The sequence below is a fragment of the Armigeres subalbatus genome, chromosome 3 (assembly GCF_024139115.2).
Source record: "Armigeres subalbatus isolate Guangzhou_Male chromosome 3, GZ_Asu_2, whole genome shotgun sequence".
NCBI lineage: Eukaryota > Metazoa > Arthropoda > Insecta > Diptera > Culicidae > Armigeres > Armigeres subalbatus.
In genome coordinates, this window is record NC_085141.1 from 119,781,034 (window position 1) to 119,808,625 (window position 27,592).

General features: G+C 39.6%; 1 protein-coding gene across 2 annotated transcripts in view; it reads left to right on the top strand.

Annotated features, from left to right (window-relative positions):
* The first annotated feature begins 21,735 nt into the window (after positions 1–21,735).
* Positions 21,736–27,592, top strand: part of LOC134223840 (uncharacterized) — a 532,543-nt gene continuing 526,686 nt past the window's right edge. For both annotated transcript variants that reach the window (XR_009982745.1, XM_062703057.1), the window contains exon 1: positions 21,736–22,812. Coding sequence is in view for 1 of the 2 variants with exons in the window: in XM_062703057.1 (XP_062559041.1) it covers positions 21,924–22,812 (889 nt within the window). In the remaining variant the exon portion in view is untranslated. The remainder of the gene's footprint in view (positions 22,813–27,592) is intronic.

Here is a 27,592-nt window from a genome sequence, read left to right on the forward strand (position 1 = left end):
ATATGGTTTAGGAATTCCCTCGAACTTTTTAAGAAAGGGGCCATCCAGAAACCACGTGGTCATATTTTTTAAGACTTTCAACCCCCCCCCCCCCCCTGTGGTTCATCGTGGTCATTTGCCAGACCAGAGAGAGAAATAATGTACTTTTGTTGTAATTGTAAAGGTTGTACTTGTGAAGCAATTCCAGTAGGAATTCCTTTAAAAAATAAATCAAAATTTTAAAGATCTTCTGATGAGTTAGGTAATTTTCTAGGAAAATTTCTGAATATTTTCCTGTGCATCTTTGCATGGTGAAGATTTAAATCAATGTTTAGCTGAAAATTTTCATTTCAAAATTCCAAATTTGAAAAAAAAAATCCAAAAACAAAAAATCAACGGAAATATCAAAGTGTTTCATGTGGCATTGGCTGTTTAATATCCCTTGGAAATTCAGAAATTTTCTTGAAAAATTTAGAAGTCTTCTTTTTTTATGGCTCCACATACCAACTGGAAGTTGGTCTAATTTTCAACTTAGTATATTCTATTAGCATTTCATCAGATATAAATTGAATGCTTTAATATGCCAGCCATTGCACGATTATATATCTTGTGTAGCAAGTACGATGGATACACTATACCTAGGGTGTCGAGAATGTTTCCCACCCGTAAACATCCTAGACAGGAACGAGAATCGAAATCGCCATCTCCGGTTTGGCAATCCTACGCCTTTGCTCGCAAGGCTAACTGGAGACTGAACATTTTGAAGTGTACTCCTTAAAATGTTCGAAAAACTATTTTTGGAAATGAAGAAAAATTTCTGGTGAAGATTCGGAAGAACTTATCGAAGAAATTCATTAGAATGTAAAAAAAAATAAAATATGAACAATTTTTTTCCACCAAAAATTGTATGTATTTCCCACGGGTTTGTTTTGAATTTCCAGACAGAATTCACATCGAATTCTTTTCGGAGTTTTAAGGAAAATTTTCGGAACTTACACTGGAGATGTCTTGTTTTTTTTTCATTAACAATTTGTAGCAAAATTTTTCAGAGAGAATCACTTCATCAGGATTGTAGGGGAACTGTTCCATTTTCCATCTCACTGAACATATATTCATCTCATCGCGAAACAAAGAAATACGGCACTAATTTCGTCGCTTCTTTTTGCTAACATGCGTACTTACTGCTGAAAAAAATCACAAAAATAATAAACAAACCAAATACCTTTTCATTGCTTTGTTTTTCGTGAGACCAATATCGGAGCTATGAGATGAAGTCCAGGAGCAGTAACCCTATAAAGTAATGTTAAAGTTTTTACAGGAAATTTTTTTACTGGATTTTTCCTGAATATCCACGAGAAATTCTTTCGAAATTTTTTTCTTGAATTATTGTAAAAACATGAACATGTTTCAAAATTGTAGCTACAGTCCGCTGATGCAAAAGTGTCGGCGGCGTGACGCCAAAAACCATCGGCGGCGGAATTTAAAAAAAATAATTTTCCATTTTTCCTTTTCATATTTTTTTTGTGGAAATTGAGACTGAATCGCAACCTGTTTTACAATTATTTTTTTATGGAAATCTAAGACTAAGATGGTCAAATAACGCAGATATGCATCGGCGTTGCGACCGACGCTGCGTTACCGGTTTTTCTCGATGCACACCTACGTCTTTTTAACGCTGAGTTGAAAAGACGCTACGTGGGCATCGGCCCTAAGATGCGCTTTGCGTTTAATGATAAAATCATTAAATTATAATGATTTGTATTTTTTACACCGCTATTGTTATTCACCAAAAAATTTTCGTGTTAAAAAAAACCACGTGGTTCACCCCCCCTCCCCCTATGTGGCTTATCGTGGTCATTTTCCAAACCGCCCCTCCCCTTATATATGACCACGTGGTTTCTGGACGACCCCAAATGCGTTCAGCAATTACTCCAGGAATTTTTCAAAGAATTTCTTCCAGTAATTCCTTAAGAAATCCCTTTGGGATATCGTTAGAACATCACCCAGGAATTGTTTAGATTTTTTTTAGGAATTCCTTCGGACATTCCTCCGGAAATTTAATTAAATATTGTCGTAAAAAGTGTTCACTTTCATTCATCCTGCGATTTTATACATTATACGATTTTTTGCTTCAGGGGCATACATGATCCCTTGGGTCTGACAAGGTTTAATTCGGCTGTATTATCTAAAATAAAATTCCATAACAAGGGAAATATGTATCATGCATATACGGAAAAGGCCATAAGATAATCAAAAATACCGGGAATACCTGATTCCTATATTGAAACAATTGATTTTTTTCTGTTTCTGTCTGCTATTTTAGAAAAAGAAAAAAACGAACGATGTACCTGCATACAGTGAATGAACCTTGCGACTTGCAGCGCAACATTGGTTTGAGCTCAGAAAAACAGGTGATGTATTTACCAGACGCTTGATTTTCGTCTGTCTGAGACTATAATCGTGCCAAAATGGTTAATATATCACTTGAATTTACATGCTATCCAGTCTGTCAATCCAATCTAGTCAAAACAGGGAATAAAAACGTAGAAATAAATCATCTGTTACAACTGAGAAGCCACTAACATGTATCTCTAATTATAGAAAACGAAAATCAGTGTGAGGCAAGGATTTTTAAATGGCATCGTCACATAGTGGTCCAGTAGATGCAACAAATGTTTGTATCATTCGTACCTACTTTCAAGTGAAAGCAGTATCATTTCAGTCCAAAATCAATTCTTTGATAAGATGTTCGTGTGTCTAACTGCAAAAAATGTAGCGAAACTTCTAGGTGAAACTATCATAGTTTTGCCTTTCTCATGCAAAAATTTACTGCAATACGCTAGCTAAACAAGGTGTGTATCAGTGAAGAACATTCAAAGGCTACAGACGTGTCCTTTCTCTTCAAGCCTCGACCCATTCCACCTTTGATCCTATTAGACGACAATGGTTTTAAAGATCGCTCCTGCAAAGAAGATCGCCGAATTAGGTCGTCACTTCGTCAGCTCACACAATCTTGGACAGAACATCAGCAATTCACACGAAGCAGCCATTAACGAGCGTGCAATCTACCATCATCTGACTACCAACGACTTCTCAGAGGAAATGAAGATCTCAGCTGGCGAATTGACGACCTGTATCAAGTCATCGAAAAAATTTGATGGTTCCAGGCTTCGACAACATCCTGGATCTCGAACTTAAACATATGAATGCTACCTTTTTCCGAGCACCTATAGGGTAAATGATGTATTTTGGACATCTGAATATATTTTGGACTTTTGGTTATATTTTGCGTGTTTTTCGACTTAGCTTCCTTTAAATAAGTAGGAATCATGTGTCTTTTTGACCTCTTTCATAATCACATTTATAACCACATTTATGTAACAAAATAAACAAAATATAGCCAAAAGTCCAAAATATATTCAGATGTCCAAAATACCATCGTTACCCTAGCTGATATTTAATCAGTGCCTCCATCTCAGCTACTTCCCAAAAGTTGTCGTGCTATCAGCTTTCTCACAGGGTTATTAACTACACTGCCGTCCCAAGCATATCTGTCCCATGTCGATTTTTATCATTTTTGAGTTTTGCGCGCCAAACGTTCTTAATTATAGTATATGTTATTGTTAACTAGTAATACAGAAAAAAAAATATTGTAAGCTCTTTTTAGTGGAATGTATTCAACCGTCTAAGACGAGTTTAGTACTTACCATTTAATTCACTTACGAACACTATGAGAGTCATCCCATATACATCAAACTATTCGTATAAACATAAAATGGCAGCATTTCATCACATGATCCACAGGATGCAGACGATACCCCTGAGCGAAGAAGAAAAAACGAAGGAACTACAACACATCCTGGAAACAGCGAAGATCAACGGATACCAGGAGAGGACTATACGAGCGAATATCAACAAGAAGGAAAGGACCTATCGATGAGCCGCTAAAAAGAGTTTCGGTCTCATATGATAAACACAATGCCAACCAGCTACATATGCTCTCGACTAAGGAAATTCGGCATCGATCTAGTATTCTCCAGTAGAAGCAACCAACTCAAGTCTTTATTGGGTTCAACGAAGGATAAAGTAGAAATGTTAAATAAGGCAGGCATTCATAAAATAAATTGTTCCCAATGTGAAAAAAATCTATGTAGGCCAAACAAAAAGATCAATAGATGTAAGGTTCAAGGATCATATGGCGAAAGTAAGTAAGGCGAAAAGAGAAAACGATAAGGGATTACATTATGAATTTAGATCTAAGGTAGCAGAGCATGTGTATAAGGAAAATCACCCAATTACGGCATCAAATATTATAATCTTAAGGTCACTCCTGACAGAATCCAAGTTTCAAAGTGCTCGCGTTTTCGGGGGCACACCACTCGATACGGAAGCAACGCACAACTGTCATTTTTATTTTTTCACGCATGCTGCGATGCAGCAAAGCTGAATCAACAAAAATGACAGTTGTTTGCCGCCTCTGTATCGAGTGGTGTGCCCCCGAAAACGCGAGCACTTTGAAACTTGGATTCTATCAAGAGTGACCTTAAGAAATGTCTCTTCCCCATGGAAACTTGATCTAGCTGAGAGTTTGGAAATCTACCGACAGGTACAAACAGCGCTGTTTAATAAGGATCGGGGAAACGGCAGCTCATGGCTCTTCAAGTTTCTTCCAAGCAATAAGGTAATTAGTTGTATAGGTAAATAAAGTCGGAAAATGAGATTCATTAAATTAGGTATCTAGCGTAATAGTTGAGTGGAGTAACAGTTGAGGTCGAAATAAGTATCTGCAAAGATAATAAAACGTAGTGGAATTAAATGGAAAGTACTCGTCTTAGACGGTTTAATAAATACAGTTTTTTGTAGTTTGTTCGACAACTTAGCGAAAAAACATAGGGTCATTTTATTCCATTGTAGAGTTTCCAAGCATAATTGTCTGATTGAAACAGATTTCATTTCAACTAAGGTGTGTAAAAATCGACTCGAAAAATTGGAATTGTACATACTTTACAGTTTTTACCACATCATAATATTCTGTAAGACTCTCTTTTTTTGCAAATTGAATATCTTTCGGATGCTTGATTTGTCCAATCTCCACATGTGCTGTACTGTTATCCACAGTCAGGAGTGTGATCCTCTCGTTTAATAAACAATGTGCACTCGCTTAACTGTGGATATACAACAGTAAAGCACATGTGAAGATTGAAGCATCCGAAAGATATTCAATTTGCAAAAAAGAGAGCTAACCGCGGTGGAGGTTGGTACTCGGATTCTGATGGCTTTTCCGCAAACGTGACCTTTAAGTGGTCTTGTTTTGTAGGGGTTATGACGCCTATCTAGAGATTAGGAGGTTCTCCAAGACACGTGGATTCTTTTTCGCAAATTTCATATCAATTTGTCCATTTCGAAACATGTGCTGTGCATATGCACAGCCAAGATATTTAACAAAAAAATGGTTTTCGTACGGCCCAGTTGCCGAATAATATGCAATTAATTGTAAGTTGATTAGTTTATATAACCCTGTAAGTCCCATTTTTTCCTATAAAAAGTCAATCTTTGGAGCGAACATATAGATGTTTCATACATTTAGTGTTCGGGAAGGTAAAGCCAACCCTAGAGTAATGGGTTGCGCCACGGCTAAAATGATTAATGAATCAATGTGTGAATGTAAACAGTGTTTTTGTTGATTGAAAAATAAAAATATAATCCAAACTGCTTGAATTATTGAAAAACAAAAAAAAAGTTTTCAACTAGGAAATTTGCTCCTTCGCGTCGAATGAAACCAGTTGCACTCGAATCGGTCAAGTCCTTCTATATGGAACGCGTTTCACAAAAAAATATTCATGGGCTACACACATACACACGCACAGACAGACATGTGCTCAGTTTTTCGAATTCCTTTTCATTGCTCTGTTTTTCGTGGGATGAATATCGGAGATAAGAGATGAAGTCCAGGAGCATGCTCCTTACTCCTTACTGCAGTAATCCTATAATGAGGGCAACAGTCAGTAACAGTGCTTCACAAGTATGTTACTAAGTAGGGAGGCTACCTCGAAGTAAAACAATTCCAGACATCGTTCCTTGGAAAACAGAATTCGATAGCACATCCCACATTTCAATGAAAAATAACACGATGGAGCACACTTTTTCAACGCGTGTACTGGATTTGATTAGGGGAAAAAAGAAAAATATCAGCAATCCTTGGAAGCTCATCAATTAATGCAAGAGCGAACAAAAAGTGTCCCCAAGCAATGGTGAAATTACTTGTTTTTCTATATCGTTAATCGTTGCTGATCTTTTTCGCACAACTGGAGGCTCGAGGCTGCCAAATAATTGGCTTCGCGAAATACACATTTACTTTGGCACGAATCAATTTTAATTGTGTTTTGTCTAGTCGAATGTAAATTGTCGTCAATTCTATTGCATAAAGCAGCGAAAGTTCCTTCCAAGACCACTGTCTACAAGAAAAAGAAATAGGTCAACACTTCAGTAGAAACAATATGAAGAATCTTCCATATACCCCGAGTGGTGCAAAGGGTCGACTTGAAGGATCTCCAACCTGGGCAATGTCCTACTATCGCCACCTGTTGCCAAGCTAGATTTCGTTCGACTTCTTTATTTTTTAATGGAGGCTCCGCCGCCATGAGCCTGCGGGTCTTTTTATGCTGCGATGTCAGGCTGGATTCCAATCTAATGCTTGTTTCAGATTTCATTTCCACCCCTACCCGTACCCGAGTTTCAGTTGCTATTGGTCTCTGGTGACAACGACGATGGATGATTTACGATTTTCTGTTTTCTGTTTACTGGCCAATTATGAAGGAATTCAAAGATCCAAGAGATTTATTGTACTAACCTATAATTGGTTAAATTAAAATGAATGCAAATAAATGTCATTTTGTGGAAAATAATGGATTCTATCTCCCTGAAATGCTATTTCGACCTTTCTAATGTACATGTCGCATTACATTTCATGAAGGACGAGAAAGGCAGCATCGCCGTTATGTGTATTGATATGGTTCATATTTTGAAGGACTCGCCTTGAGGAGTCGGGAATACAAGTTTTCGTAGAATCATCGAACACTTTCGCAGCATTGTGCCTGTGGTATAGAATTATCATGAAACCAGATTTGAAAAGAGCCTGGTTTAGGGCTAAGTCATATATGAACTCACCCGCACTGCTAAAGGCCGTACACTTTTTATGTAAGATTTTTTTTGGGGTTTTTCAGCACCTTCTCCCATGTCAGATCTGTTTCATACACATTATTTTGACGTAGGACTACGACTGTCTTTTCTATATTGAGCGAGGCTGTAACAAGCGCGGTGTCATCATCATCAATAGACATAGACCGCTGTAATCATTGAGAATTAGTATGAAAAAAAATTGTGCCCGGGACATCCTGGCTACGATTTGGCGATGGGCTAAACAATAGCATGACAGTCAGAGACCGTCACGAAAATATGATAGACTTTGAACGTTAATATCTCAGTCGTTTCTTGATGGATTTCCAATGTTTTTGACCATTCGATCAAGGAAGACTCAACGCTTCTTTATATTTATCTGAAATTTCTGATTTTTAGGCTATTTAATAAATAGTATTTATTATTGATAATCGATAAAAAGTTCAGAAATTAATAAACAAACCAATAGCGTACATGCATCGCAAGCACAGACATCAAAATCAAACAACTTGCGGTTTTGGAACTAATCCTCAGATTTCACGCAGAGTGGCGTCTTAGCGAAAAATCATCGGATGGCCGAAAAGCACGAAGTGAAATTTCAACCCAAAGTTCCGACAAGCGTTTGGTTGCAGTTAGTTAAAGCAAAAGTTCATTTCTTCTTCTTATTGGCATTTCATGAAAATTCTCCCTCCTAAGCGCGCTCGTGATTCTGCTGCCGAACGACGACTTTCTGTCGGCACCAAACTATCACTCGTATAAACCTTATTCTGCAAAAAATGAGGGACCGGAAAAAATCGATTTTATTTCCAATGACTAATTAGAAACAAAACCAATGAATCTGGCCAAAAATTTAAAAAAAATGAAATGGTTCGATTCTAGGTCCGGTTTAGGATGTTTTCAGCTTGGAAACTTTCTCGACACCCTGGGTGTAGTGTATCCATTGTACTTGCCACAAAAAAATACATAATACTTATGCATTGGTGAGCATAGAAAAGCTTTCAATTAATAACTGAGGAAATGCTAATAGAATCTCGCGGTTTTCAGCATAACATTTTGTATTAATTTCTGCAGAATTCTGCCATCTATCTCCCTATTACTGTTTTTCGATATTTCTCCATACATGTTTCTATATAAACTTCCAATAAGTTTAGCACGTTGACCGATTCGGCTAAAATTTTGTCCAGAGCATCAGGGCATCAAATAGAACGGAATAAGAAGGATGCCCATCAAAAAAAATTGAAAAACTGTTTTTTGAGCCACCATAATCTATAGATATATACATGAAAATGAATTTCTGTCTGTTTGACCTATATAGACTCGGGAACAACTGCATCGATCGGCGTGAAAATTTGTTTGCAGAGGGTTTTTGGGCCAGGGATGGTTCTTAAGATAATTGGAGACCCCTCCCCATTTGGAAAGGGGACAGAAATTTATGTATAGCACGAGAACCAATCAGAGAATAATTAATTTTAGGTGAAACGAAGTTCATCGGGTCTGCTAGTAAACAATAAAAAAGAGGTTCTCGAGCCAGATAGAGAAGCTTGCGGGCCGATTGTGACGAGGATAATAAAAACCCAGATTAATCCACCTAGCGTTGGTGGTGCCTTTCTTGCATTTAGTTAAGACACCAACGTTATATGGGCTTACATGGTTCGATATACCATTTTCTTCATAACTTTTAAACGCAATGACCGATCGTTTTCAAATTCAATAGTGATTAACAAGACTTTGTTCCCTGTCGAATAAACTTGTTGCGAGAAAATCGGCAAAGGACTACTATGCGAAAAGTTGTCTAATGTTTTTTAGCTTTTGTTAACCCACATACACACATTCACACACACATACACACACAATGGGTGCGATACAAGTTATGGGCAGACTCCCTATCCAAGAAGTGGTGGAGAGTTTATGTGAAGGATTCATGATTGCCAAAATCAACGGCATTTACATATGTAGTTGCTAGCTCTGGCGAAGCTAGATGTACGATTGTGAAATAAAGACACCGTTAGCACATTTCGGAGAGTAGGGAGGGAGTCTATCATCGACATCACGTTATGCAGTCCTTCGCTGATGCTGAACATGAACTGGAGAGTCAGTGAAATGTACAGTGTACACCCATAGCGATCACCAGGCGATTTGCTATTGTATTGGGCTACCCTGCGACAACACGAAGAAGAGTGACCGTTGAGCAGAAGTGGAAGATGAGAATCTTTAATAAGGACCTCTTCGTTGAGGCACGGCAAATGCTGGGTAAAGCGTACCATTGGTACTTCGCGTACCTTAAGGAATAAAATAGACCCCATTTCCCGGTCCTTAGCCTCTTACCCAGCAACTCCTATCCCTACCTCCCCGTGGGGCTGGCCGGGATACGAGCAACCTTAGGAAAGATCGGGTAACCAACTATGGTCGTATGCTTACAGGGAAGGGGGGTTTGCTCCTCTCCGGAGGTGCAAATCTTATTGAGCGCCTGTTCTCCATGTCAGGATCGGCTCACAACAGCGTCTGTTCTCCATGTTTGGGGCGGCTGATCATCGTCCGAGAGTGCCAGCGAGGGACTCTAAAGTGAAACTGCACCATGGTCTACCGGAAATAAGGAGGAATGATCCTCCGGAAATTTAGGGGTTTTGGTGTCAGGCCCTGCAAGTCAGCCAAAAAACTCACGCAACGAACAATCAACAAGAGAGTACGGACCGGAACCATCGGCGAAGATCACCGCGACGAAAAGGGACAAGAGATTGGAAACTCGGTTCGTGGAACTGCAAATCTCTCAACTTCATCGGGAACACACGCATACTCGCCGATGTACTCAAGGACCGTGAATTCGGCATCGTAGCCTTGCAGGAGGTTTGTTGGAAGGGATCAATGATGCGAACGTTTAGAGGTAATCATACCATCTACCAGAGCTGCGGCAACACACACGAGCTGGGAACAGCTTTCATAGTGATGGGCGATATGCAAAGGCGCGTGATCGGGTGGTGGCCGATCAATGAAAGAATGTGCAGGTTGAGGATCAAAGGCCCGTTCTTCAACTTCAGCATAATCAACGTCCATAGCCCACACTCCGAAAGCACTGATGGTGATAAGAACGCTTTCTACGCGCAGCTGGAACGTGAGTACGACAGCTGCCCAAGCCACGACTTCAAAATCATCATAGGAGATTTGAACGCTCAGGTTGGCCAAGAGGAGGAGTTTAGACTGACTATTGGAAAGTTCAGCGCTCACCGGCTGACGAACGAAAACGGCCTACGACTAATTGATTTCGCCGCCTCCAAGAATATGGCCATTCGCAGCACCTACTTCCAACACAGCCTCCCGTATCGGTACACCTGGAGATCACCACTGCAGACAGAATCACAAATCGACCACGTCCTGATTGATGGACGGCACTTCTCCGACATTATAGACGTCAGGACATATCGTAGCGCTAACATCGACTCTGACCACTATCTGGTGATGGTTAAACTGCGCCCAAAACTATCCGTCATCAACAATGTTCGGTACCGACAACCGCCGCACAGAAGGACCAATCTTCAAAAAGACGGTCAAAAACCATTTTTTCAAAATGATCCAAATTAATAACTTGAGTCATGGGTTGTTAGTAGAATACTTGATGATGATCTAAACATAGTTTTGAGTCATTTTATTTGGGTGGATCTTACCTTTACAGTTAATACAAGTTGAGCATGTTGTCGATTTTTAATTCTGTTAAATCTTGTAACATTTATCTTACTGTTCATTATGTTAGCCACAACGTATACATCGCCCAAACCTATTATATTTGGCACCATTACAAAGTGTAGCCTTAAAACTAATAAAGCCACGCTTAAACGTTTGTAAATTAATTTTGATCGCGCAGAAAGTACTCGGTCTTTATTATGTATAAAATTATTATTGTATTATCTTCTTGCTGCATTCATTGTAAAATTCAAAAAGGTACCCATCGGTACCCATCAATGAAATTCACACTGTAGCTTCATTTTTTTGTCAGGAATCCAATCCTGAAGAAATTAGGTTACGCCACCCTCCGCCCGCTCAGTTATTTCGGTTTTACTGACGGTGGTCCTTTCGGTCTTGCCAATCAATTTTGATAAGTGCAGTAACGCACAATTTGTTTTTACTTCTCTTTCTACTTCTCATTTGCCCCAATGCAATGGTGTGACATCAGCTTGAAATTGTCTAGGGGTCGTACACTTATTACGTGAGCATTTTTTTTTCTGGGGTTTTCGACTCCCCCTCCCTCATGTAAGATTTCTTTCAAACAAATGTTTTTTATTTACATGGTGCTTAAGAAAACGACAGAAACCACCCCCCCTCTCCATAGGTGCTGACGTAATATGTGTACGCCACCCTAGCACAATTTGTTCTTGTCTCACGCATACTGTTGCTACGGAAATCCCACGTGATCATTAGTTCTTCAGGCTTCTGTGCTCTGATATTTTGAAACTATTGATAATGAAAGTAGGATAAACTATCAAGTAATGTTATGTCTAGTCGCAATGGATAATTTCGGGAGAGGATTTTATTTTATCCCTTACTTCTAATTTTCCAAACTTACTGTGTAAATATATCATGAGTTTTACCGTAATATCAAGTAATTGCGCCTCAACAGCTTTACTTCGATTAAGGACGAAACAAAACCAATTTCTAACAATAAAATGAATTTTTCCTTAGCATTGCGGTGAGGCGGCTGAAATCGGTAATAAAATACCTGTGGAAATGCTCATAGAAAGAGAACTCTACATGGCGGTACCAGCCGTTGATATTTGATGGACACCACTTGGTGCAAGCACGTTGTCTTAGAGAACTATAGCGTGCTTGCGACGACTGGTGCCTCACCTCTCGCTGCGAAAGTTGTACTTTAGCTTACGGATCGTTGATGCCGAGAAGAGGAACCATCTATTCAATGAAAAATCACAATATGTGGCCTGCTAGACCATTTTATTCACTTCTAACATTTATGACCGTCTTTTTTGGGATTGGTCCCACTGTGCGCCGCGGTACGACCCACGGTGTAAAAAAATGGATTATTATCGAAGTTTCATGTACCTCTGATTTTTTTTCACAGAAAGTTAGGCAAGGTCATTAGAAATGAGGTACGGGGTGTTTTAAAATATTTCATCGGCGATTTTTTGAAAAAAGTTATTTTTATTGTTTTTTTCTCTAATATACCGTACAAAAAGTCAATTAATAACCCAACAAAGGATCAATCAATTGTAATTAATTGTCAAAATTGATTATATATACATTCGTAGTTTGTTTGCCTTTTTCGTATCTATATAGATAACCTATCTTGACACGGAAATAAAATTTTGAAAAACATTTTTTAAATTCAAGCGTTCCTAAAGTATTGTTTGTGCTATTTTTTATGTTTTGAAATCTTTGCTGAAACAATAATCTATCTCTGGCATCTATATTGTTCTCTGATGAATTTTGTTTTTGAATTTCTATCTTCTGATATTTTTACTAGATAACCTGCCCACTGAAGAGCGCCGTATTTTATGAGATTCAGAATGTTTTCTCCTTTGATGATGGATTTTGCTTGTAATTCATACGTATGAGCCACATATCTTTTTTCGGCCTCTCACCGAGTATTGTACGCGGTATCCTTCGCTAGAAAAATCTGAAAGTATCCTAGGCTGCTTTTGACGTTTCATTTCCGTAATTGTCCACCCGAGTATTGAGGAATCATAAAAAGCGATTTTCGTTTCCATCTGAGTTCTTTTTCTTCACCTGTAATGTACGAGACCTAACTTAAACCTAAAACTGGTTATGTAGGCCAGAGATAACCCTATTTAAAGCAGACATTCTTCATAGGAAACGGCATTGCCAGTGTTTACAGCATTGCTAGTGTTTGTCAGTGTTTGGCAGCATTTCAAAGGTTATTTTTGTTTATACATCTTTAAACATATCCCCTTTACTTTCTTAGCAAAACAACACTAAGCTTATCTCTGTCCCTGCATGTAATTATGTACTTCATCTTGACAGACCTTATGCATATGCTCCTAGGTTTTGCAGATGATATTAAGCTCCTTAGAAAACAATCGCAGAGTAGTGGTGGAGACTTTTGTCTCACTGAAGATTGTTTCATAGCTATTTTCATAAACATTATAAAATCATAATTATTACTTGGGCGCAAAAACGGTTTTTTACAGCTTACCTGATTACTGCTCATAAAAGTATGAATGACCCGCAGAAATATGGAATCAATCAAATGTGAGACAGTTGTGCTTATAGCAACAATATAGCTTCCGTAACATGCAACCGGCAATGGAATTTGCTATGTATAACTCCATCCAATAGCTTTTTTCGGACATGAAGCGTGGTAATTATAAGAAGCAGGCCAGTAAGGTTTTGGGGTTTTCAAGCAAAATGTGCTGCGAACAATATTCGGTAAGGTTATTGTACATGGTGTGTACCCCACAAATGATGAGACACTGTATCTAGAGGAAAATATGAAACCTTTAAAATATGGCAGACTGACAATAGGCTGGTCTCATAGTGCGAATGTCGGAAGGAAGAAATGTGTATACAACATTCAATAGGGAACCATATTTGGGCTGGAAAAAGATGTTAATTGCTAAAAAAACTGAATAACGCAAAAAAAATAAAAACATAGTTTAGGAAGGCAGGAATTACAGAAATTAATATTTTTCAAATATTTAGATCTATTTCAAAATATGTTTTCAACTCAAAAAAGTCTACAAATATGTATATTTTCAATTTTAAGAATTAATTACAATGATTGATCCGTTGTTGGGTTATCAATTGACTTTTTGTACGGTATATTAGAGAAGAAAACAATAAAAATCACTTTTTTTTAAATCGCCGATGAAATATTTTAAAACACCCCGTACCTCATTTCTAATGACGTTGCTTAACTTTCGGTGAAAAAAAATCAGAGGTACATAACTTCGATAATAATCCATTTTTTTACACCGTGCGACCTAGAGCGACTGAAGCAACCTGATGACGCCACTGCATAAGTGCAGCATCTCGAGGCAGCGTTGCCGGAAGAGCGTGAGCTCGATGGGGCCCCTTGAGAGTGCAGACAGATTCTGGAGGAGAAGGACGCAGCGCGGGCGGTCGCGCTGCAGCAAGGTACCCGGCAGAACGTGGAACGTTATAGACGGAAGCGGAGACAGCAGACTCGGCTTTTTCAGGAAAAGAAACGCCGCCTGGAAGAAGCGGAGTGCGAGGAGATGGAACAGCTGTGCCGTTCTCAAGAAACACGCAAGTTCTACCAGAAGCTCAACGCATCCCGCAAAGGCTTCGTGCCGCGAGCCGAAATGTGCCGGGATAAGGATGGGAGCATCTTGACGGACGAACGTGTGGTGATCGAAAGGTGGAAGCAGCACTACGAGGAACATTTGGATGGCGCTGAGAGTACAGGCAGTGAAAGTCAAGGCAGCGGAGGAGATGACTACGTCAGTTCAGCGGACGATGGAAGCCAACCAGCCCCCACCTTGAGGGAAGTTAAGGATGTCATCCAACAGCTAAAGACCAATAAATCAGCTGGTAAGGATGGTATCGGAGCTGAGCTCATCAAGATGGGCCCGGAAAAGCAAGCCACTTGCCTGCACAAATTGATAGTCAGAATCTGGGAAACTGATCAGCTACCGGAGGAGTGGAAGGAAGGGGTTATATGCCCCATCTATAAGAAAGGCGACAAACTGAAGTGTGAGAGCTTTCGAGCGATCACCATCCTTAATGCCGCCTACAAAGTGATATCTCAGATCATCTTCCGTCGTCTGTCACCATTAGTGAATGAGTTCGTGGGAAGTTATCAAGCCGGCTTCGTTGACGGCCGCTCGACAACGGACCAGATCTTTACTGTACGGCTAATCCTTCAAAAATGCCGTGAATACCAGGTCCCAACGCATCATCTGTTCGTTGATTTCAAGGCGGCATACGACAGTATAGACCGCGTAGAGCTATGGAAAATTATGGACGAGAACAGCTTCCCTGGGAAGCTTACCAGACTGATCAAAGCAACGGTGGATGGTGTGCAAAACTGTGTGAAGATTTCGGGCGAACACTCCAGTTCGTTCGAATCGCGCCGGGGACTAAGACAAGGTGATGGACTTTCGTGCCTGTTGTTCAACAATGCGCTAGAAGGTGTCATGCGGAGAGCCGGGTGTAACAGCCGGGGTACGATTTTCAACAGATCCAGTCAATTTATTTGTTTCGCGGATGACATGGACATTGTCGGCCGAACAGTGAGGGTGGACTGTCAATGATGCAGTTCGGATTCCGAAAAAGAGTATCAACTGTGGATGCAATCCGGACAGTACTCGAAAGTGCTGAGAAAGCGTACAAACAGAAGCGAAGAAGAGATCGATACTGCGCAGTTGTTACGATAGACGTGAAGAACGCGTTCAACGCGGATGCAATCCGGACAGTACTCGAAAGTGCTGAGAAAGCGTACAAACAGAAGCGAATAAGAGATCGATACTGCGCAGTTGTTACGATAGACGTGAAGAACGCGTTCAACAGTTTTGAAGCTATTGCCGCAGCGCTGCACAGAATGCGGGTTCCCGGCTATCTGTGTCACATTCTGAAGAGCTACTCCCAACAAACAACGACAAGCTACAAATAAGCATCTAAATTGAATTATTGTTTATTTGTGATCTTCAAAGCTGAATAAAATGGATCCTGAATAATTCGCTAGACAGATTTCATTTCAGCATTTGATTCAACTAATATTCGACTTGGCCTATTTATTTGTTTTCCACCTTTATTTGAAGTCGAACTAACGTTTTAGTTTTATCACATTTCAGCACATTGGAGAAGTTTATCAATGTGCTGAACTAATGATTATCAAAATTCTTTGTTCGACTATGATGTGATGCTTTAAAAGGGTGGTCGAATTGAGTTTGAATAGTAGATTAATAAGCAAGCATTAGACATTCTTCTTAACCTTTGTCCTTCTTAACCATTGGATTTCACCTTTGTCGGATCTATCGCACAGTGGAAGAAGACATTATAAGTAATAGATTATGTTTTTTCCATTTGAAAGAAAATCGCGATGGCTTGAATTGATGATATTTGGATAGGAAAATAATGATTTATTTTCAAGACATTGTTGGATTCATTGTCAAGAACACTCAGGTTTTTTTTATATTCGTGGGGCAATTCATAATTATTTCGTGATACATAATTAATTCCTGATCTATGAAGGTGTTGGAGATTTTTTTAATACTTTATTAGAGTGATTTTTAAGTTTTTTTACAAAGTTCATCACTTAAGGTGTTGGAGATTATAACCAATAAAATTGCTGGAGCAATGATTCTTCATTTCAATTTATGCAGTTGTTTTAAAGTTGTGCGGAAACGAACACAAACAAATTCATATCAAATCTACCATATTGCATGTTTGTTACAGATTCCATATGTACTAGTTGTTTTTCTATATATGTATAAATAAATTTCGATATGTGTAGTTATTTACTTGCTGCATGTGTATTGATGGCACAATCATACCGGTTATTCAGAGATTTCGAGTAAGTCCGAATATAAATTCGTTTAATTTTCGTAAACTCCATGAATAGCATTGTGGACGGATTTTAATTAATCATTTTGACATTATTTTTAACATATTTTTTCCCAGTGTGCGATGGTTATGACTGGCAGAACAATGGTTGAATTAAACATCTTTTACAGGTTTTAACTAACTGTAGTTTGACAGATTGACTTGTTGAATAAGAGACCAATAATGATTCATATTCAGCCAAACGATTATTTATGTTATGCGTCGAGTAGGCCATAACTTACAAATGAAGGATGGCGCGGATGACAACGTTACCGGCGGATGATCAAATGTCAGTAGTTCGAGACCTGATTTAGGAAAATTTCAAAATGATTATATGAAAATAGCAATTTCTTCAACATACATTCAATGGAGATCTTGATGATGTTACACTCAATGCGTTATTATTTTCGAAATATTTACATGTAGCTGAATTAAGGCTAAGTAAAATGCTTATTAAAGGTTTAACAAATCAGATAATAAAGTTGTTTTTCAAAATAAGATGTTGTAGCTGTATAACTTCTCCAAAATTGTGTGAACAAAGCCTGAACAGAAGTTGCGATAAGAAATAGTACAGACATTATTCAACACAGTGCTGAATTGAATCATCACACTGATGTTTGTTAAACTAGTGAATGTTTGTTGGGCTTTCAGAGCAGAGTTCTGGTGTAAGTATGACACGAACGAAGGATAAAAGTCGATGTGTGTTACGGCGGGTGTTCTTCAGGGTTACATACTCGGCGCAACCCTCTGGAATGGGATGTTAGATGGAGTCCTGGCACTGAAGCTGCCCAGGAAAGTGAGAATCGTGGGTTTTGCGGACGACGTGTCACTAACAGTGATGGGCGAGACACTCGAAGAAGTGGAGGCGTCTGTGACGGAGGCGATAATAACAATCGAGAGTTGGATGAATGGAGTTAAGCTACAGATAGCTCACCAAAAAACGGAGGTGCTATTAGTCAGCAACTGCAAAGCAATCCAACGGATGGAGATCGTAGTCGGAGGGCATGAAATTACATCGAAACGGTCACTGAAGCACCTGGGAGTGATGATTGATGACCGGTTGAACTTCAACAGCCATGTCGACTACGCCTGTGAAAAGTCGGCGAATGCAATGAACGCGATAACGATGATCATGCCAAACGTTGGCGGATCAAGAAGCAGCACAAGGCGTCTGCTTGCTAGTGTCTCGTCATCGATACTGCGGTATGGAGTTCCTGCTTGGGGGAAAACCAAGCGGAACCGTGAAAAACTAAAAAGTGTGTCCCGGCTGATGGCCATAAGGGTTGCAAGCGCGTATAGAACGATATCGTCGGAGGCAGCATGCTGTATTGCTTAGATGTTACCCATCTGCATCGCACTGGAGGAAGATATCGAGTGTTGTCGGCGGAGAGACACAAGAAACATAAGGAAGGTGGTGAGAATCCGTTCGATGGCAACAGAAGTGGGACAGTACGGAGAAAGGAAGGTGGACCCACCTTCTTATTCCGAACCTGGTGACGTGGATAAATAGAAAGCATGGCGAGGTAAACTTCCATCTGACGCAGTTCCTATCGGGCCACGGATGCTTCAGGAAGTATCTGCATCGGTTCGGGCATGCTAACTCATCGTTCTGTCCGAATTGTGAGAACGTTGAAGAGACGCCGGAGCACGTGGTCTTCGTATGTCCAAGGTTTGAGGCACTACGAAGGGAAATAACCGGCTTAAACTTGGAGAACGTTGTTGAAGAAATGTGTCGAGAGGAAAGTATCGCGCATATCATATGTTTTGCAAAAGAAATGGCGCAACGACCAAAGAGAATCGGTACCGGTAGAAATTCTTATGTCGGGGAACTCTCCGTCGGTGTAGGCTAGATCCACGCCTATACGCCCGGCTAGATCCACGCTCCATCGGAATTGCTGGACTGACCTTGGTAGGCTAGATTCGCCCTCGGGGACTATACCGAGTAGATCGCGAAGAATTAGTTGTTTAAAGTCGTCGAGACACCAACCACTTCAAAGTGGAGGCTGGCTCCGAAGTAAAGCAGATTGGTAGTACCGGAGAAGTGCAGGCATCGACACAGAAAGATTTGATGATAAGTTCGAATGAGCTCGTAGTAGAAGACGCATCTTGCGGTCCCGGGGAGGAGCAAGATAGCAATGCTAGGAAAGGAGTTTTTTTCCCTCATTTGAGGTTTTTCCTCCCAGTGACCTCCCAGCTTCCCGGATTTGAACCCTCTTAACTTTCTTGTTTGGTCCTTTATTATGTTAAAGCTGTACAAATACAAGGTCCGCAACTTGTACCAGTTCAAGACGTAATTCTCAAAATCTGGAACGAAATGCCCATGCAGATTGTGCGTGCCGCTTGCGATGGGCTTTAGAAACGTTTGAAGCTCGTGAACAAGTACAAAATATAGGTCATTCAAAAGAAATGTTACAAACGTTCCTTATAAACAATACTTTCAATGAAATGGAACCGGGAAAAGAAATATTTTAATCTCAATTTTTAAACATTTTTTGAAAGTGTATTCGAACTTATTGAACACCCTGTATAACGCTACGGGTCTCAGAGGCTTCTATAAAAAGATCGTTTTCGGAGTGAAATGATAGCCTTTTGGTATAACTTCGTTGTACGAGAAAGCCAATGATATATATTAACATGAAAAAATAGAAAAAATCTTTGAATTTTTTTGTTGCCCCCTCAAATTATTATTTTTGGGTAAAAAAATCCGAGAGAGGTAGACTTTTTTAATATTTGCATCAACCTTATTGGAATAGTACTTTCTGATTAGATCTTCCAACTCAAGTGAAAATAAAAAGTAGTTGCATTTTAATCTAACCACTAAACTATTCGAATTGTCATGGTTGTAAATTCTATTTATGAAAATTATAGAATGATTTCTGTGAAAATGAGTTTTCACAATAGTCCTTTGAGACAATGTTCCTAAATTTTTAACGTTGTTTCAAGTATCAATGTTCAAACACATACCTAAAACGAAAAAAAAACAACATAAAACACATGCCTAAAATAAATCTAACTTTAAAATTTTCACAGTTACGCGTTATAAAGGGGACGTTTAGAGGGAGTTTAAAAAAAATGTAACTATTTGTTATATAGGAGAGGGAGGGGTCAAAAATTCAAATTATTGCCTAATTTGTGAACAGACAGTAAGTTACACTTACTGTATTAATATTGTGAAATCATTTAGTTGGTGTAAAATCAAAGAGCAGATTTGTTTTTGTGCAAAGTGTAGAACGACACTGCGCAGTGGCTAAAATCGTGTTTTTAGAACGTTTATTTAATGGTACCTTTATTATGCAATTTAACATAATGTTGTCCTCCAGACATTTACAGACAGTAAGTTAATGTGATCAATCCTCCTAAAAGTGAGATGGAAAAAATATTTTTTCCACTTCACAACATATAAGGTTTAATTCTTCATAAAAGTTATTGTTAAAGTTCTCCTGAAACACTTCGTTGAAGACACCAGGTTCGTAATTGCGTTAGTTTTAGGGATCTTTTTTCCGTTTTATGCTGACAACTCCTTAAAAATGTTTTTTTTCGTCATATCTTTTTCATTTTTACTTATTTTTACACTTTTTGCATGTTCTAGAAAGTTTTAGACAATATTGAAATACGCAGTTTGCTAACTAAAAAATTTCAAAATAAAAAAAGTAAAGCACATGTAGAGATTGGACAAATCACTAGTGGCTATCGCTTCTGCCTTATAAGTAATAGGTCGTGGGTTCAATTCCCAGGATCCCTTTCCTACTTTGTATTTCTATCTTAGTTCTTTCTATATTTCACGTTGTACCAAAACGATTCCTACTGTCATTAACCTCGCACACAATCCCAAAACCTCCCGTGGCACCCCTATGAGATGTCGTAGAGTTCTCTGCATCTTTCTTAAGTAGGTGTCCAACTAACCATCCTTCCCCTTCCTCAGCATTCGCAAGGACGTGGCCAGGACAGATCTCGACTATTGCAGAGTGTATTGCTTCCATCTAAGAGATAGTGATTGGTCCCAAATCAATAATCTGTAGTAACGTATAAAAGTAATGCTACTCTCATACAATAATATTGGCTTGTACCCCCTACGAATTTGTGCGAAATGCTCATTGCTAATGCTCATGCTAATATTTGAATTACCTGCAACTTGATAACGGGCAAATTGTGGCAGTCAATCTCACACATAACAAAGTACAAGTAATGAACTTAATACCTGAACTGTAGAGTTGTAAGCGAATGTAAGGATTGATGTAATCAAAAACCATTTCTTACTATGCAAAGCAAAAATCACTCTCCCATCACAAAAATTTGATAACAAACCATGCGTCCCCATGCGTCACTGGTATGCTTATACGTCGAACATGTTCAAAGCTTGTTGGCATAAAAAGCAATAAATCTCCAAAAATAATGAAATTAGGAACTTGGTGTCCTCGAGCGAGTTTTTCAGTAGAACTTTTGCCATAACTCTGGCGAAGACGTACACCTTCCATGTTCTGAAGTGGAAAAAATGAATCTCACTTTTAGGATGAATGATCAAAAGGCTGAATACCTCCAAAGAAGCGCATCGACTTACTGATAAAAAGTGTCGAAGACGCTATTACATTAAATCACATAATAAAGGTACTATTAAATAAACACGCTAAAAACACTATTTTAGCCACCGTACACTGGTGCGAAGTATAGCATTCCAACAATCGAGCAACCCATCTCTAAATTATAAATCCTCTATTGCTTCACTTGTCAGCTTAATTGGAGACCTTCCTTCCTGCTTGACGTACGTAATTAATAAATGTTTCTCTAAACAAAAACACACAGGTAATCCTTAAAAATCGGTATATTTTTTAAACTTGAACCACTGTGCGCCAATAAATTTGCATATAAACAAAAACATCCAGTGAGTTTTAGTACTTTTTTAAAAATAAACAAACGCCACACTGTCTCTGGTTACCAACGTCGTTTAACCGAAATAAAAAAAATCCACAAACTTTATAATCCCCTTCCTTCCCTGCATATGCTCGTCTATGTGCCGAAATTCGCTAGCCTCGCATTTCCCTATAGAAAGCGAAAATCGCAACACACGGTTCAGAACGTCGTGTGTCCTGAGCGCCAGCGCAATAGCCGTGCATTTTCAGCTGGCACCCGGCGACGGCATTGATCAAACATATCGCATTTAGCATTCGGCACGACAACAGCCGCTCACCCAACGTTATTTAGTTCATTTCGAAAGTTTGTCGCCGTCGAACGCGCATTCAAAGATGAAATTCCCCAACACTTTAGATTTCAACACCTACCGGGCGTACTTTTGTTCACGGCATTTGTCACGTGACGAGCACCGTCAGGTGGACAGTATCAATCTTGAGTGGGACACGTGCAATCCGGAACCGTTAAAAACTCTGTGCCTCAACACTATCGCGCACAATTGGTTGACGATACCGTTCTTCCGGGAAATTCCACTATGTGAAGATAGGCATTTTCTTTTGGATTTGTTAGATTTGAATTTTCCACTGGAAAATTTGTGCGCCAGAATAAGAAGTGATGCCTTCTGGAAGCGAGCATTTGTGAACAGATGGAAAAACTATTATCCAGTGAATGTGAATAATAAGCCGTGGATTCGAGTGTACCTGGAACAACACATCAAAGAAACAATAGAACATATGAAGCCCAATGACTACGACCCGGAAAGTGTTCAAAAGTTGGTGGATCTTTGTTCGTTGCATGTAAAAGAGCTCAAGCTGGACCAGTTGCAGCCCTCGACCAACGATAACACCGACCATATACCTCTGGACGTGGTGCTATCTAATCTAAGAGAACTACGAAAAGTCGATATCACGTACGATGTGAAAAACGCGGGTCACAATTTCTATCTGGGTTGCGGTTCCATCACAGAGAAGGACATAAAACTAATGACACAAGGCATAGAACGCTGTTATGAGTTGACCGAGTTCCGTTTGCATAGTACTAAACTGGAGCCGATGATGATGCGACGGCTGGCGGCGGCCATGGACAAGGGATGTCCGAATTTAACTACGATCGCTTTTCCCCACTGCCGGTGTGGCGACGTGGGTGTTCGAGCGTTTTTTGATGCGCTATCGCACGAGTCACTACCGAATATCAAAGAAGTGGTTCTGACGAACAATTTTCTCTGTAAGTATTGTTTATGAGCAGCTAGTTTAATCGTCATTCAAACGTCATCCGGTAGCACAAGGAATGGAGAAAATAAAAATGGAATTTTGTGAAGCGAAGCGCAGTATAAAAATAGGAATAAGTTGAAAACTTATCTATCGGATGCTCATCTTCTCTTAATTGGCTTATTAACTACGAGGTTTCAAACACGAAAATTGCCTAGACTGGGAATTTACTTAAATAAAGTATTACCAAAATTAGACCGGGAATCGATCCCTGGCATCATCAGCATCTTATTGCTCTTAGACAGGAATAGACATAAAAAACCAATAAGATTTACTATTATTTGAGTAGACCACAGCTAGTACCAGTACAACTAAATCGTGCTTATGATAACCAACTCCGAGGTTAGTTCTGTGCACAATGGGGTAAATGCCGAATTAGATATAGAATCTAAATCGGATGGAAAAATAAATAGTTTCAATTTCTAACTAAACACAAAAATATTTGAAATCCTTAAAAAAAATGAGCAGAAGCGAACAAAAAAAAAATACATTAAGTAATGTGCCTTCCAGACAACGAGACGAGCCATATCACTTAATATAGAGTAGTCTAACGTCAAAGTTAACAAATCTGAATTTCACTGCAAATAATGCATATGACGTCTCATGTCAAGATTCACTAGCGCATAAAAAACGTAGTCTTCTTCTTTTACGGCTGTACATTCCAACTGGAGCTTGGCCTGCTTTTCAACTTAGTATTCTATTAGCATTTTCTCAGTTATTTATTGAAAGCTATGCCCGTCATGCCCTTGCGTGGCAAGTAAAATGGCTACACTATGCCCAGGGAGTCGAGATAGAGGTCCATAACTTGTCATAACTTTTGTCGGGGGTGTTTTAGTTTCCGCGGGAATTTGTTCAACGGGCAATTGTTCAAGGAAAAACATTCGGAAGTTCCACAATAAATTCGTTGGAATTCACAAGACACTGTTCGGTATTTCAGAATTACTAAAGGATTTTATTTTTATTTTTACGGGAAAGCCATTTGTCCGATGAATAACACATTAAGCCGAAAGTCATCTAACCAAATTCCATTTGGCCTAAATGGTTATTAGGTCGCAAACGGTGTGGGCGAAAATGTCATTCGACTGAGAACGACTTATGACCGAACTGGTAATTTGGCCGAAAAGCCATTTTGCTCGAAGGCAGCCTAGGGTACAAGTACCCCTGGAATACCTTCGCTGGCCCCAAAGGGTACCTCGAACAGGAATGCGCAATGGCGTGTGTATTACAATTCCAATCAAAACTTATTGATAAAGTTTTAATAATTTTGTTATTCTTTTTTTATTTCAAAGCCTTCAAAACATACATAGTATGCATGGCAAGAAGTAAAAAGCCTAAAGCCAAAAGCCTATTGAATCCTTTTCTCTAAAACCAGCACAGTATATTAAGGGATGTGCGACAAATGATCAAAAGGACAAAACGATGGATGAACAAATTATAAAAATCTTCAATACAATCTGCCTATTTGAAACAAAATATTGAATATTATGCTTCTGAACCAAAATCTAAGATCTGAAGGTACGGAAGCTTCCATTTGAGAGGCATGAAGCCTTTTTCTCTGAAGCTCAGTTGCTCCGTTGCCAGAGAATTGGAAGCATCCTTCTACGCTTCTCGGAAGCCTCCATCCAAGCAGCTCTAAGACTCCTTTAGAGAGGCTCGGAAGCCTCTTTTCAAGAGGTTTGGAAGCCTCCTTTCAAGAAGATGAGAAGCCTCATTTAAAGTGTCTCTAAAGCCTCTTTTCAAGAGGCGCGGAAATTACGTTAAGGAGGCTAAGGACGTTCTTTCAAGATGCTCGGAGTTCTTCTTTCAGGCTTAGAAACGAACTTTCAAGATGCTCAGGAGCCTCCTTTTAAGTGGCTATAAAGCTGTTTTTCAAGAGGCTCTGAAGCATCCCTACACGATGCTCGGAAAGCTCCTTCGAGCGGCTTGGAAGGTTTTTTTTTTTTCAAAACGCGCGGATGCGTACTTTCAAGAGGCTCGGACGCTTCCCTTCAAGAGGCTCGGAATTCTTCTTAGCCGCTTTTCAAGGCGCTCTTCAGCCTCTCTTTGAGATGCCTCGGAAACGGATCGGAAGCATCCCTTAAAGAAGCACGAAATTCATCTTCCAAATGGCTTGAAAGCGTACTTTCAAGATGCTCAGAAGCCTTCTTTTAAGTGGCTCGAAAACCGCTTTCAAGAAGCTCTGCACTATGGGGAAAAGGGTGGCCATTAATCGCAGAATTTACTATCTCCAATTTGTCTAATTTATATATCATATGAAAGTATATACCCTAGATAAGAGAATCGAAAAATATTGAAGCGCTGTGTTTATTCAGTCAAAAGATATGGGCTGGGGAAGTGGTAAAAGCTGATAAAAATAAAAAATCATTACTAACTTTGATTTGTATGTTATGAAGTCATTTTTTCTCCAAATATAATGTTTTATATACCATTTCAAAGCTTAAAACTTTAGCTTTCCGATAGATTGGTTTGTTTTGCACGCAAAGTTTAATATCAAAAAGTTGTAGAAGAAAAACTTTAATTATCATAATTCTTTGCTATAAAATGGTCCCGCAAACCTAATGTCCCCAAATGTCCCCTGATCTGTAAATGGGGGATTGAAATATAACCCTAGTACCACCTTCTAGTGAGTGATTTGCTTGCACATATTTGCGCGTTTACGAGAACGCTGCAACCAAAGTTTTCTTGAAAATTGTGGTTTTTATTCTCTATACCTCGTTATGATTAGAAAATGAACAACATTAATACTAGAAATATAGTTGTTTGCTATTTTATGCATGCTGTATTGGAAAAAAACAAAATAAAAAATATAGAAAAAAATTAAAAAAAAAAAAATTTCTCGGGTGACGTTTTTTGAAGGGATAACGATGGTCCTTAAAGGGTTAAAAAAAGGTTCTTAAATATTCCTTCACATGAAATATGTTGCAAAGAAACAGTTTTCATTGAAAAAATATTTTTGGCCGCCCATTTGTATGAGAATTCCCCATAGTGCTCTGGAGCCTCCCTTCAAGTTGCTCGGAAGCTTCCCTTCAAGAGAATCGGAAGCCGCCTTTCAAGAGACCCAGAAGCCTCCCTTGAAGAGACTTGGAAGCCTTTCAAGAGGGTCATAAGCCTCCCTACAAGATGCTCGGAAAGCTCCTTCGAGCGGCTTGGAAGCCTCTCTTCAAGAGGCTTGAAAGACTCTTTTCAAAACGCGCGGATGCCTATTTTCAAGTGGATCAGAAGCTTCCCTTTAAGAGGCTCGGAATTCTTCTTTCAAGAGGCTTGGAAGGACACTTTTAAAAAGGCTCAGAAGTCTCCTTTTAAGTGGCTCGAAAGTCGCCTTTCAAGAAGCTCTAAACCCTCTCTTTGAGATGCCTCGGAAGTGGACCGGAAGCCTTCCTTCGAGAGGCTCGGAGGAATCCCTTAAAAAGGCACGAAATTCATCTTCCAAGAGGCTTGGAAGCGTACTTTCTACATGCTCAGAAGCGTCCTTTTAACCGTTCGAAAGCCGCTTTCAAGAAGCTCTGTAGCCTCCCTTCAAGTTACTCGGAAGCTTCCCTTCAAGAGGATCGGAAACCTCCTGTCAAGAGGATTGGAAGCCTCCTATCCAGAGGCTATGAAGCCCCATTTCAAGGGCTCGAAGGCCGCCTTTCAAGAGACCCGGAAACCTCCCTTGAAGATGCATGGAAGCCTTTCAAGAGGGTCATAAGCCTTCCTACAAGATGCTCGGAAAGCTCTTTCAAGCGGCCTGGAAGCCTCTCTTCAAGAGGCTTGAAAGACTCTTTTCAAAACGCGCGGATACCTACACACTCAGTTTTTATTTCTGCAGCTCGGCAAAAATCCGCACAGCCGTGCGCCAGCAAAATAAATAACTGATATTCCGGCAAAAATAGCGTTTGTTAGCTGATTTTCGGCAAATTATTTACTGAGTATCAGCAATTTTGACAGAAATCTCGGCAGAAAACATGTTTGCTGGGGCACGGCTGTGCGATTCTCGGTAAAAGTTCAACATTTTGCTGAGATCCCGGTAAAAAAAAATAAGTGTGTACTTTCAAGATCGGAAGCTTTCTTTTAAAAGGCTCGGAATTCTTTTTTCGAGAGGTTTGGAAGGATACTTAAGGCTCAGAAGTCTCCTTTCAAGAGACACGGAAGCCTCCCTTCAAGAGGCTCGGAAGCCTTCTTCCAAGAGGCTCATATGCCTCCCTACAAGATGCTCGAAAAGCTCCTTCGACCGGCTTGGAAGCGACTTTCAAGAGGCTCGGAAACTTACCTTGAAGTCGCTCGGAATTCTTCTTTCAAGGGGCTTCGAAGCATACTCCCAAAAAGCTCCGAAGCCCCCTTTTGAGTGGATCGAAAGCCGCCTTTCAAGAGGCCCTAAAGTTTCCCTTCAAGATGCTCGGAAGCCTCCCTTCAAAGGACTCGGAAGCCACCAATAGTCAAATAAGGTTTGTAGGAAGCATGATGTATAAATTTTCTTTGAATTTGTCACGGAATAATGCAAAGTTCAACCAACTTCAAGGAGAGTTATATATCCCGTTAGTTTTCTGGTACGATTTCAATATATTTTATCTACGCTTATTTTCGTTTACAGAGAAAAGAATAGGATATACCTCAATTATTGGAAAAGTTCGAAGAGGTACCTATCAAGAAAAAAGGTTAAGAACCGCTGCTCTAATGTGTCGTTTGGCCGAAAATGTCATTCGGCCGAACTGGTCTTCGGTCGACAGTAGTTTGGACGAAAATATAACTTGGCCGAC